Raw genomic sequence first — 13,120 nt, forward strand, 5'->3', positions numbered from 1 at the left:
GAAAAGTATAGGGTACCAATATATTATCTGCTAATTTATTGTCAATAATAATTAATTATTATATTTTAAATACATATATAAATAGACATATGCATGAAATACATCTATAAAGACACTTCTATTAGACACAGCTATAAAAAAATATTTTTATTAAAGACATTCATAAAAACACTTCCATTAAACACAATTATAAACGAAAGTTGTCAAAAATTGACAGAAATATTGTTGGTAAGGTAATGGCCAATGGAATTGGTTAAAAAAATAATCTTCAAAAAAGATTATATTTCAGTTTCTTGGAAAAAATTGAATTTTTTATTTTTAATATTGGAGTGGTAGTGATATTTTTCTTAAATGTGGATTGTTGGAGTGTTATACTTAAATGTGGGATCGTTTAATTAGAGAAGTAGAAATCGGTGCCAGGAATTTGTGAGAGGTACACAAATCAGTACCAGGAATTTGTGTAGATACACAAATCGATCCCAGGATTTGTGTTAAAAAAATTAAAAAATTTAAGTACAGAAATCGATGCCAGGAATTTGTGTACTTCTACATTTTTAAAAATCACAAAAAATTACATGTTAAAATATATCATAACTTTTACTTCCGGAACAAAAAAAAATTAGCCGAAAAAATTAACACAAAAAGAAAAAACGGGGGAACTAAGTACTAACAAGTAACGAGTGATTGCCAATTTGCCATGAAGCGCCATGTGTATGGCTTCCAAGCCCAGCCCTCGTCGCTTTCATGAACCTCCTTTTTTTCCCCTTCACTTCCTTTCTCTCTGATTCTTCTCTCTCTCTCTCCCTCCCATAAACCCAAAACGCTTCATTTCAAAGTCCCAATCTTTAGGGCACGCAACAGTGCAACACGGAAATAGAATGAAGCGCGACTACTATGAAATCTCCGACGACGAATGGGACCAACACGAAGAACAGTTCAAGCCCTCACGAATCCTCAAGAGACCCAACTCCACTCCTCCTTCTCCTCCTCCCATCGAGTCCTTCGCTTACAACAACAATAATTGCCACGACGAGGACGACGATTGCGTTGAAATCACTCGCGCTTCCGCAGCTTTTCCGGACGAATTGGACGATCTGGAGGATGATGACGTGGATAACAACAATTCCACTGCAGCTGCAGCCCCGAATCGTGGCCGTCGGTTCATCATCGACGATGACGACGAAGATGGCGAGGAAGAGGAAAGTAATCGGAATAGGAATAGGAATGTTGCGGAATTGTATGAAATAGGGTCATCTTCTTCGGAGGAAATTGAGGAAGAAGAGGTTATGGAAGGTGATGTGGTTGGTAGGGCTTTGCACAAGTGCGCAAAGATATCGGCGGAGCTGAAGGGGGAGCTTTTCGGGTCGTCGGTGACTGCATGCGACAGGTATTCTGAAGTGGAGTCTTCTTCAGTGAGGATCGTAACTCAGGTGTGCTTTCAAAGAGACTAAAAAGATGGCGCATTGGGTTTTTATTTCTAGGTTTTGGGAATTTTTGTGATATAAAGTTATGTTTTTTTATGTTTGTGTGTGTGTGTGTGTGGTTTTGATTTTTGAATAGGACGATGTAGACGTTGCGTGTGGGTATGAGGATGAGGATTCGGATTTTCAACCTCTACTGAAGCCGTATCAGCTTGTTGGTGTCAACTTCTTGCTTCTACTGTATCGGAAGCGGATTGGAGGAGGTAAGTCGTAGGGTTTTGGAGTGTTCTTTATCGGAAGTATGCATTGCTTTGAAGATGTTTCATTTTTTACATTTTTTTAAATTTTTACATGATGCTTGTCTCAAAGGGGATGATTGGTTGCATGAGGGGGGAATGCATGTAGAAATCTTGACGATTTTGAAGGTTTTGTCTTGATCTTCTTTTTTCTATCCAAAAAGACAAAAGAAGAAAGGTTTTGTGATGATTAATCATTTTATTCTATCTTATTATATTGTAAAACTGTAAAACATACTAATTTAAGAATATAATTTGTTAAAAATAAATCATTTATCCCTGTTCTCTTTTCCTCCAAAACCTCATCATAATAAAATTTTGCCCCTTGTTTCCCTATTTGTTCTTATTGGACATCAATTATGTAATGTCTGGTGACTTGTTTCATCTCATCTTGTCCAAAATTTAAGTTATTTTATTTGCTTTTATGTTTCTTATGGTAATTATGCCATGAGTTTGTGCATTAGAGATTATTTGCTGATTGTGATGAGTCTCATTCTTAACATTTGATTTTCATGTATGGAACAGCCATATTGGCAGATGAAATGGGGCTGGGCAAAACTGTTCAGGTATGTTCTTGTCCATTTGGTTTGATTATGCCTTCAGTTTTATTTTTAATCATTGACTTATTTGAGTAAAACCTGTTATTGTCTACCAGGCCATTACATATTTAACTTTGTTGAATCACTTGCATAATGATCCTGGTCCACATCTCATAGTATGTCCTGCCTCTGTTTTGGAAAACTGGGAAAGGGAACTAAAGAAGTGGTGCCCATCAGTTTCTACTCTTCAATACCATGGGGCTGGACGAACAGCATATTGCAAGGAGTTGAACTCCCTCTCGAAGGCAGGGTTGCCTCCTCCATTTAATGTTCTTCTTGTGTGTTATTCACTTTTTGAACGGCACAGGTTCGTTTGTCTACACAGAGATGCCATTTCTACAAAATATTCCGGTGTTAACTACATGTTTATAATTTATATTCACTCTAGTCCACAGCAGAAAGATGATCGTAAAATATTGAAGCGCTGGAGGTGGAGCTGCGTGCTGATGGATGAAGCTCATGCTTTGAAGGACAAAAATAGCTTTAGGTGGAAAAATTTAATGGCTGTTGCACGGAATGCAAACCAACGATTGATGTTGACTGGGACACCACTTCAGAACGATTTACATGTACGCATTCTGTTTAATTGAATGTCATTGCCAAAGTCTTGTCTTTTGATTTTCTGTCCATTTAACTGTTTCGTGTTACTGAACAAAACAATCCTTTGGATACATTAAGAGCATTATATGTTCATTAAATTAGATTTAAGAGAGGAAAGTATGGAAGGGGAATGTTTAGTATATACCTTTCCTTTTCTTGGAGGTTGTGTTAGAAAGGGGAAATAAGTGGCATTGCTTCTTAAAGCCTCTGTAACCTAGTTATATTCCAAACATCTCGAAATCAGAGGTTTTAGGGTGATTAAGAAATTATTTTGATACGGTTTTATCCTTGTTCTTGTCTTTATGTCTTAATGAATTTTATTTTAATTCTCTTTTTTTATAAAAAAAAGAATCCCAATTCGTATAGCAGAAACTTATCTCCAATTTGTAACATCTTAAGATAAATTCTTTTATCCCAGAATCTGTGCTTACTATGTAAAAACACTCAAAACATTGCAACGCCTTTGAATGTCAGCTAAGTAAACCCCATTAAAATGACCATGTGCTGAGCACCAAAGGGAAGCCAAACATTAACCTTATCTCAATGAAATCAATAGTCAGAAAAGAATAATTAAGAATCCTAGAATTCTTTTCCAACCACGAACCGAGCCAGAGTAGTTGGTCTTTGGTAATAGGGCCTGAATGCTGGTGGGAAACTAGAAGTTTATAGGCCACATAATGCAAACTTCCATGAAATGTATTGTGCGATGAGCACAGGATAAGTTATATTTCTAGTTTCTAAACCGAAAAGTGTACTTTGGTGCATTTGGTAGGAGTGTGCAACTCTTTTATTTGGACAAGCACCCTAATTGGTATTTTGCTAGCTAAAGATATATAAAATAATTTTTTTGCTGAAGTAAGTATGAATTTATGCAGGAGTTATGGTCGTTGTTGGAGTTTATGATGCCTGATATTTTTGCTACTGAAGGTGTTGACTTAAAAAAGCTGCTCAATCCAGACAATAGAGATTTAATCGGTCGTATGAAGTCTATATTGGGGCCATTTATTTTGCGGCGTTTGAAATCTGATGTGATGCAGCAGCTTGTTCCTAAAATACAGAAGGTATGTAATATGGTGCTAGAGATTAAAAGAACAAACTGTATTAGTGCTACCATCCAAGACATTGAGATCCCTCTGCTATTGATATTTAACGCATTTATCTGTTAAATGGAGAAAAATTTAAACTCATATAGTAAAATATAGAAATAGAAAGAAAATAAAGATTCGAAAAACCTTATTGATTTACCCATATTCATGTTCACATCACTACTAGGGTCTATGTATATCTCACCCACCATGCTTATTTCACTGAGTTTTAATTTTTTTTTTTACCAATATAACCTTGATTTTATGGTATGTTTGTCATGTAATGCAAAGTTTAATCAGGCTAATATTGTTATTGCAGGTTGAATATGTTGTAATGGAAAAGCAACAGGAAAATGCTTATAAGGAAGCCATTGAGGAGTATCGTGCTGTCTCACAAGCTCGGATAGCCAAGTGCTCTGAGCTTAACACCAAATCTGTTCTTGAAGCTCTTCCACGCCGACAAATAAATAACTACTTTGTTCAGTTCAGAAAGGTTCTAGATTTACATTTTATTTTTTGAGTTATAATATAGACAGTTAACTTTTGACATTAATATAGCATTCTATTTATTTATTTCTGTACTATCGTTCCAGATTGCTAACCATCCCTTGCTGATACGGAGAATCTATAATGATGACGATGTCATTCGCTTTGCTAGGAAGTTGCATCCAATAGGTGCTTTTGGTTTTGAATGTACTTTAGACAGAGTTATAGAGGAACTTAAAAGTTACAACGACTTCTCTATTCACCGGGTAAATCTTCTACCAAGGGCATGCATTTCCTCACTTTGCTAGCATCTTCAAATGTTTGTTTGATACTATTTACAAGAAAATCTAACCACGTTAGATCAACCCCAATTTAGTTCGTATGATCAACTTTGGAGCATGGGCCACAAAAGTGGCAAACAGTGCATAACTACTTATAGTAAGGAGACTTGATCTATTCGGATCATAAAAGGTGCATGCCACTTATCTGTAATAGATTCACAAGAGAGAAAGAGCCACTAATAGCCTCTTGATTATCCAAGAGAAGGAGACACAATATAATTAGTAATTTATTATATCTGAATCCTAAACTCCTCTCAAATCAATACCTATATCTATTGTTTTGCCGACATTTTAACTAGAGCCTTGATTGATCTCCCTGACATTACCAGACTACTTTATGTGGGTTATGGTTTCTTCTAATCTTTTCTTAACTATTCTTTTATCCACCACAACTCATTGTTTTGACTGCTGCCTAACATTCTCTGTCATCATTTTCACCTGAGTAGTGCTGGTCAGTTCCTTGTGAACTCTGGCTATCAATATGTGTTGCACAAACATTTGTGGAAACAAGTTTGGCCTACAAGATGGTTGTGCCTAATGCCTGTGCTTTTTGTCTAAACGAAAGGAAGTTTATGCTAAATGATTGCATATGATTGGTTTTATTTGTTTACAAGCTTTTACATGATGTTAACTAACAAGTTTCATTTTTTTCCTTTTTGGTTGTTTCTGTTTCTTTTGTTGTGCTAGTTTAAATTTCAAGCTGTAAATTTCTTATTTGCAGCTTTTACTTCACTATGGTGTCAATGATAGAAAAGGGATACTTTCCGAAAACCATGTTATGCTTTCTGCAAAATGTGGGGTATGATTCTTCATTTCTTTAGGAGTCTATATTTTTTATAATCTCCAACTATACATGGCTGGCATAGTTGTCTGCTGAAGTTGAGCAACACTCTGGATAATGTAGGCCTTGGCAGAGCTTCTTCCTTCACTAAAGAAGGACGGTCATCGTGTCTTGATCTTTAGTCAATGGACGTCAATGCTTGACATATTGGAGTGGACCTTAGATGTCATTGGATTGACCTACAAACGACTTGATGGAAGGTACTGCTACTTTTGGCATTTAAACTTTTTCTGTGATATAATATTAGGTGTTTTTTGGCTTGCGTTGTGGAATATTTTGTTTATGACTTAAAATAAATGCAAATTAAGAAAATAATTGATCAGAATGAGGATGCATGCAATCTAGTATTTTCTTTTTGTAGTTTAATATTATGTGAAAGAAGTGTTGTTGTAAAAGCGTTGAAATGGAATGAATATTTGGATTATAAGTGGAATGATGGATTTGGTGGAAACAGATACATAATAAGTGCCATTTCCTGTTTGTTACGATATGTTTTGTTTTTGGTTTTCTTTTTTTTTTTTGGGCTACATATATCTTTAAGTGGTGATCGGTTTCATGGCAGCAATGAAGCTTGTGCTATTATTTGAAATGAAACATCCATCACTGCTGTAGTTATTGTCTATAAATGTTGTGTGCATGACTGTATGTACATGTCATAAATATTTTTCTATTTTCTTGTTTTATTTTTTAAAATTCAGAAAGCAGTTTAGAAGCTGTTTCTGCTTCGGTTTATACTTTTTTTTTTCTTTTTTGGTCGTCTCTTCTTGTTTCTATACTTGTTTAATGTTTGGTAGTAGGATATGAAAATAACCGGCTGAGTCGTGCAAACTAAGTACTATTTGTCACATCTTCAGCAGTCAATATAAAGAAAGAACCGAGTCATGCACTAGTGTGTGTGCATTTTGGCTAGCATTGCACCCTCAAAGAATCTATAAAATCTATAACTGGCCTCTTTTTTAATTTTTATTAGAAGGAGGAATTTCATTAAGATCAAGAGAAAAATAATAAAAAATAGTGGATAAGAGCAAAACAACCAAGAGAGTTAGCTATAAGCATAGGTTTCCAATCTCTCAACATGTCTGAGAAGGGAAGCTCTTTCTTTATAAAGATCACGTGTTTTATATAGCAAATAGAAGCCATACTTGCAATCATTTACAACCACATTCAACTCTTGGTATTGTAAACTATCCTTTGCTACAACAACTCTATGGATCACAAAGTTGCCTAGGGAATATTATGTTTTATTCCTTCCAGATAAACCAAAGGGCTTTCCTTGCTTCAAATTTTGTAGTAGTTCAAACTATGCCAATTTTATTATCCTTTTGAATCTGGACTGATGGAGAGTAAACTCGCTATAATATATTGTTTGTCTGAAATTGGGCTATGTTTCCCATGTCACATTAATGGTAGAACTCCATGTGTCATATTAATCCTAAAGTTTCTCAGAGTTGGTCGTGCTCCTTTTCATATATTACTACTATATTAGGTTCATCTAATGAGAGACCAAATGAATGTTTAATTGTTTCTTCATCTCTCTCCACTGATTCTGAAGAGGTGTGTGCAATGTGCATGATTGTCAAACTAACCAAATGCTGCGTTCCCCTTATTCATTTAAAATTCTATGTTTTGATTGCCAGTACACAGGTGGCTGAAAGGCAAACGATAGTTGATACATTCAACAACAATACTTCCATTTTTGCATGCTTGCTATCGACAAGAGCCGGAGGACAAGGTTTGAACTTAACGGGAGCTGACACAGTTGTAATTCATGACATGGATTTTAACCCACAGATTGATAGACAAGCAGAAGATCGTTGTCATAGAATTGGTCAAACGAAGCCTGTAACCATATACCGGTATGTGTCCGTTATCTCATTCCTTCACTCTCATCATTGACGAAATTACTAAAAGTCTAAAACCCCTAAATTATTTGATGGGTCTACTGGTATGTATTCTCATTATGAACTCTCTTGCAGGTTGGTAACTAGGGGAACAGTTGATGAAAATGTATATGAGATCGCGAAGAGAAAGTTGGTACTCGATGCTGCTGTCCTCGAGTCCATGGAGGAGGTTAGTGATGGCGACATGCCTGAGAAAACCATGGGAGAGATATTATCTGCAATTTTGTTGAGTTAAAATGTTGAGCTTAAGAAAAGTTTTAAGCATAATTTACCATAACGCCAAGTATTTTTCTTTTGACTCTTTAGTCCTTTTTTTTAATTAAATATTCTCCATTAAGTACCCTTCTTGTATTATCCTTTTGAAGGGTTGGGAGAAATGGGTATTACCTGCCCTACAAATAGGTAAGAATGGCATGCAGTTGTACATGTGCCTTAATATCCATATACTAGTGAGTAGACAGTAGTGAAGGTGAATTATCTTAGTGTTAGTATCAATATGACAATGATTAGAAAGTCATGGTAGAAATTAGCAGATATGTTACACATTTCTCCTAGAGCCATAATGATGAAAGCTTTATGTTGCATTTCATATATTTTACACACCCTTCTCCTGGTATATCTCTTAAGACAATTATTAATATGTTACATCTGTAATATAAGTTCAACTTAGTTTACTGCATTAGTCCTGTTGAGTTATGTGGACAAGATGTGATAAGTTTCTCTTGTAATCTAGTTAGATATTTGTTCCTTTTCACAAGTGAGTTAATTTACATGTTCAATTTGGTTTGCTCAATATTTTTCACGTTTTGCTCAGTTTTTTTTCTCCAGCCTTTTGTCCCTCTTTGCATAAGTTATTCAATATGGGGGCAGTGAAGATTGTCCTTTCAAAAGCCTAGGGAATATTCTTCATTTTGAATTTAGTTTACCTTCTACATCGAATTGGAAAAAAAAAATAAAAAAAATAAAAAACCAAGGCGAAATTGCTTCTTCAAAAAGTGCAATTGGATGGTATGGTGCGAAGCTTTAACTCGAAGCACTTTCCTTATATAACATTCACATTAGAGTCCAAGAATTTCTCACACAACACACAAAGCTACAAAATTATCACTAAACCTACCTACTTGTAAATTTAGGATGGTACTTCATTATATTCTTCCATCATTTGTGAACCTAGTATATCTTTTTGACAAATAAGGAGATTTACATCCCAATAAAATGAAGGTTTTAAGTACTCTAAAGTCAAACCCTTAAAGATTTGCTCAAGAGATTTATATTTATATACTTTAAGTATATATAATAAAATCAAATTAGATTGGTTTAGTGGTTAGTTCATTAGTCATTTTAAGCAAATATTAGATGTTTGAATTCTGTCTTATGTATGCACTAATTTATTAGTTTGTGACAAACCATTAAATGGAATTCTGATATGCAATTGATTAATCCTTAATCTGTCTAGTTGGAAAATACCATAGGAAATCATAAGTATATATAATAAATAAATAAATCATAAAAATTCATAGTCATTGCATATTTGTATTATCATATGTCTGTAAGTAACACAGTCATACAACCTAAGTACTTAGTTTGGGTTTTGGAATAAAAGGTGCCTCATAAAGTCAAATAAAACCAAAAGACTAAGCAAGGGAAAATCAAGAAGCAAACCATTGAATGAGGACAAGTTACGAAAGAAAGAGGAAGGCAGCCAAAGGCTGTAAATTTGTTATATCATTCATTTTTGTTAAAGTTCCTTCTCTTTGCAACAAGCTAATTAACATCAATATCAATCAATAATATAAGATTTATCAACGTGGTAACTATTTTAATAAGAAATGTTAGGTAATCAACACACTACCAGAGAACAGTCCATTATAGACAGATTTATCGACGTATTCTTCTATCTTTACTGATGGATTTTCTCACAAAAAATCCACAAAAATTAGGATTCAAAATTTGACAAGGTTACCAAGTTACCAAGTGTGTGCTTGGATTGTGGAGTTCGAATAAAAGTGACTTTATAGAATTAATTTTGGTCAGAAATGAGTTTGTGTCAACATGATTTATATTTACAACTTTATACTAAAATTGATTTTGATAAAATAAATATTGTTTAGATAATATTAGTTAAAATCACTTTTAGATAAATAATTGCTAAAAAGGACATGACATTAAATTATAATGTTATTTTTTTATACATGTTTAACTTTTTTTTATACTTTTTTTTACATGTTTTTATATAGTATATTTTTAGTATTGTCAGTATTTTTTGATAGAGAATTGCCAAACATAAATTATGTTAATACAAATTTACTTCTCACCAAAATCAATTCTATAAAATCACTTTTATTCAAACTCCAATTCGACAAATCACAATCCAAACATATAAACTACCAATATATTTTCCGTTGGTAATTCTCCAACAGAATTTTCTATGGATTTTACATTAGTAATGTGGACTTTAAAAAGCGAGGAATTTTTTTTGTCTTGTATTTAAATCAACACTAGGTGAATCTCTTCTTGTACGCTAAAAAATTGGTCATCTTGTCTTATACATATATCTCAATAATTCATTTTAAATTTGATTCCCAAAATAGAAAAAGAAATCTTTGCTAGAGACCCATTCTTCATGAAATTTCTAAATAATTAGTATATGATCCGAATACAAGAAAAAATAATAATAATAAAAGTAAGAAACAATGATACTACTCTCACCAATCAATGATCATCATGAATGCATAACCCTAATCATCATTGCATAATAATAGGCCGTAAGCAATAATCCAAATTGCAAACTAATCAATCAAGTCCAAAAAGTAGGAAGTTTACTTGGTGAAATAATATCCAATAATTAATGAAAAAGTTTGCGTTCTTTCTTTTTCTCACTAACAGTACTTCTAACAGGGACTATACTAACAAGTAAAAAGTACCCTTAACCATCAATGATACACAAACTCATAGATTTCATGTCAATAATATAGATATTCAATTTTAACCCTTTTTTAAATTGAAATTTAGATATATATAAATCTAAAGATCTAGTGTTTATATATATTGAGTATTGACACCAAATGCACCAAGTTAATTAAAATAGAAAGAGAAAAAAGAAAAATAAAATGTAATATTTAATTTTAAGACTAGATTAGTTATTTGAATCCCTTGAATATATTATATATAGTTCTAAAAAAAACCTTTTGATATCAACTTAATATCTAAAGCTATTTTTTTTATTATATTATTTACTTTCTAGCTAAAACAGTAATTTTTAATAATAATAAGTTTAATCACAAATGATACACCTGACTTCATTTTGAATCCTGAACAATAATATATTATTTTACATCAATAATTAACTTAATACTATTATAGAACATAAAGAATCAATCATGCATAGATCTCACATAATTCTATTACAGACCAAAAAGTATGTTCATATGTATTTTTAAAACTTAAATCCATGTCAAATATCTTTCTGGGAGTCATCAATAAATGACATCAAACATATCTTTTAGCCAATAAATTAAACTTATGAAAATTTTGTTTTTCAAAAAGACCAAACTAATAATATCATGTGTGCATCTTTCTAGGAATAAAAAAAATAGGTATAGTTTATATCTTATTATTATTCCACATATTTGATATTTTGCAAAGTCATGTCTTTGACACTCATCACATGATGACTTAACAAATTATATTCCTTACAATGTTTTGTCAATATATGCCAATAAACCATTTGTCCATTCAAACACTATTTTCATTCTGTCCAGCTTGGTGAGCTCCACATAATAGCTCAAATACTGTTGTCATGCACTTAGCCTATTGTCCTAATAGCTACCCATATTCTTCACTAAAATGCCACTCTAATATGTATCACCTGACTTTCTAATAGTTCTCCTCAAATTATTTCCTTAAAAAATTTAAATTAATAAAAAAAACATAAAAATAATTATATCTTTAATATTTAATATGTTCTGTCAATCAATAAATTTTTTTGAGTTTGTTTAAATTTTTTTATATATATTTTTTATTTTGTTAGAATATAATTAGAATCAATTAGCATTATTTAACATATTTAAATATTTATTATAGGATATTACGTTTTTATTATTTTGATTCTCTTAACACCTATAAATACCTTTTTATATTGTATTATTCTAGACAACTTGAAATCTTGAATCAACAACTTGAATACACTCAATAATACAGAATTCCTTTTCTCCATCTTAGTTTCTTGTGATATCCTCCTTGAAGAGGATAAGTTGTTTTTCTTGTGGTAAAATCACCGAAGTTTTTGCCTTTTCTTTTCTATGCCATTTTTATTTCCTTTTGTCACTCATTTGATACTTTTTCACCTCACTACTAGTCTGTTTTCTCTGTCTTGTATTTTTTCGAGTCGAATGATCAAACACCATTGTCATCCGCTATTTACCTATTCTCATGAAGAAATCATATAGTTTTTGCTCTCTTCCGACAGTTTCGTTTGTGTTCTCTCGTGGCAGTTTTGTCTGTGTTCTCTCGTGACAGTTTCATCTGCGTTCTCTCATGGCAGTTTCGTCTGCGTTTTCTCGTGGCAGTTACATCTGCGCTCCCTTCAGACAAGCGGCAGTTTCGTCTGCGCTCCCTTCAGATAAGCAGCAGTTTCGTCTACGCTCCCTCGACAGTTCTGTCTACGCGCTTCCTTCAACCAAGCGGCAATTCCATCTGCCCTTCCTTTCGGTAGTTTGTCTGCACCTGTTTTTTTTAGCTTATGTAGTTTTTTTTATTTCGTTGTTTTAAATATGTTTCAAACTCAAGTTGTCACTTGAGTTTGAGGGGGATGTTAGAATATAATTAGCATTATTTAGCATATCTAAATATTTATTATAGGATATGTATCTTTATTATTTCAATTCTCTTAGCACCTATAAATATCCTTTTATATTGTATTATTCCAGACAACTTAAAATCTTAAATAGACAACTTGAATACACTTAATAATACACAATTCCTTTCTTCCAGTTTAATTTTTTGTTTCTAACATGTCTTATAATTTTTTTTCATTCACTTAATATTGAATTTTAGATTATTCGGATATAAAAGTTCTGATAGTGTATTATATTCTAAAAAAAATATTAGAAGATTATTGTAATTTATTATTTTTAGTTATTACTTTTAACCATCAATCTAATTCTTTTAGTTTAGTAATTTAAAAAATATTTTAACTCATATTTTTAAATATTAGTGATTAATTAATAGCCAACAATAATATATTCTGATGATCCTCTATTCTTCTATTCTAAAACTCCATGACCTACCCATATTCTTCACTAAAATGCAATATACATATACCATTTAAAGTAGTTGTCAAAAATAGTTGTTACATTAGAATGAGTTGTTGGTTAGCATTTTTATTATTAGAAAAATAATAACAAAGGGTAAATGATTTTTTCTTTTCATTTTTCTGGCGTGTTAGTTAATTAGGTTTTTATTATTTAAAATAATTTAAGCTCATGACCCATAATCATAGAAATTAAATAATATTAAGTTTTAATCTTAAGCTCATGAATCTTAAAAATG

At 32.3% G+C, this 13,120-nt stretch overlaps 1 protein-coding gene across 2 annotated transcripts; it reads left to right on the forward strand.

Moving 5' to 3' along the window:
* Positions 1–696: 696 nt before the first annotated feature.
* LOC107471905 (protein CHROMATIN REMODELING 19) lies at positions 697–8,161 on the forward strand. 2 transcript variants are annotated; one of them, XM_016091436.3, is made up of 12 exons: positions 699–1,430; positions 1,561–1,684; positions 2,243–2,283; positions 2,373–2,623; positions 2,705–2,885; positions 3,792–3,977; positions 4,321–4,494; positions 4,595–4,753; positions 5,550–5,627; positions 5,733–5,869; positions 7,307–7,525; positions 7,646–8,161. In XM_016091436.3, the coding sequence occupies exons 1-12, from the start codon at positions 879–881 to the stop codon at positions 7,803–7,805; spliced, it is 2,262 nt and encodes a 753-aa protein (XP_015946922.1). In that variant the 5' UTR covers positions 699–878; the 3' UTR covers positions 7,806–8,161. The 2 variants fall into 2 exon arrangements, with proteins under 2 accessions (XP_020989303.1, XP_015946922.1); XM_021133644.2 differs by having other exon boundaries at positions 697–1,430; positions 2,373–2,885.
* The last annotated feature ends 4,959 nt before the right edge of the window (positions 8,162–13,120 follow it).

The sequence above is a fragment of the Arachis duranensis genome, chromosome 10 (genome assembly GCF_000817695.3).
Source record: "Arachis duranensis cultivar V14167 chromosome 10, aradu.V14167.gnm2.J7QH, whole genome shotgun sequence".
Classification (NCBI taxonomy): Eukaryota; Viridiplantae; Streptophyta; class Magnoliopsida; order Fabales; family Fabaceae; genus Arachis; species Arachis duranensis.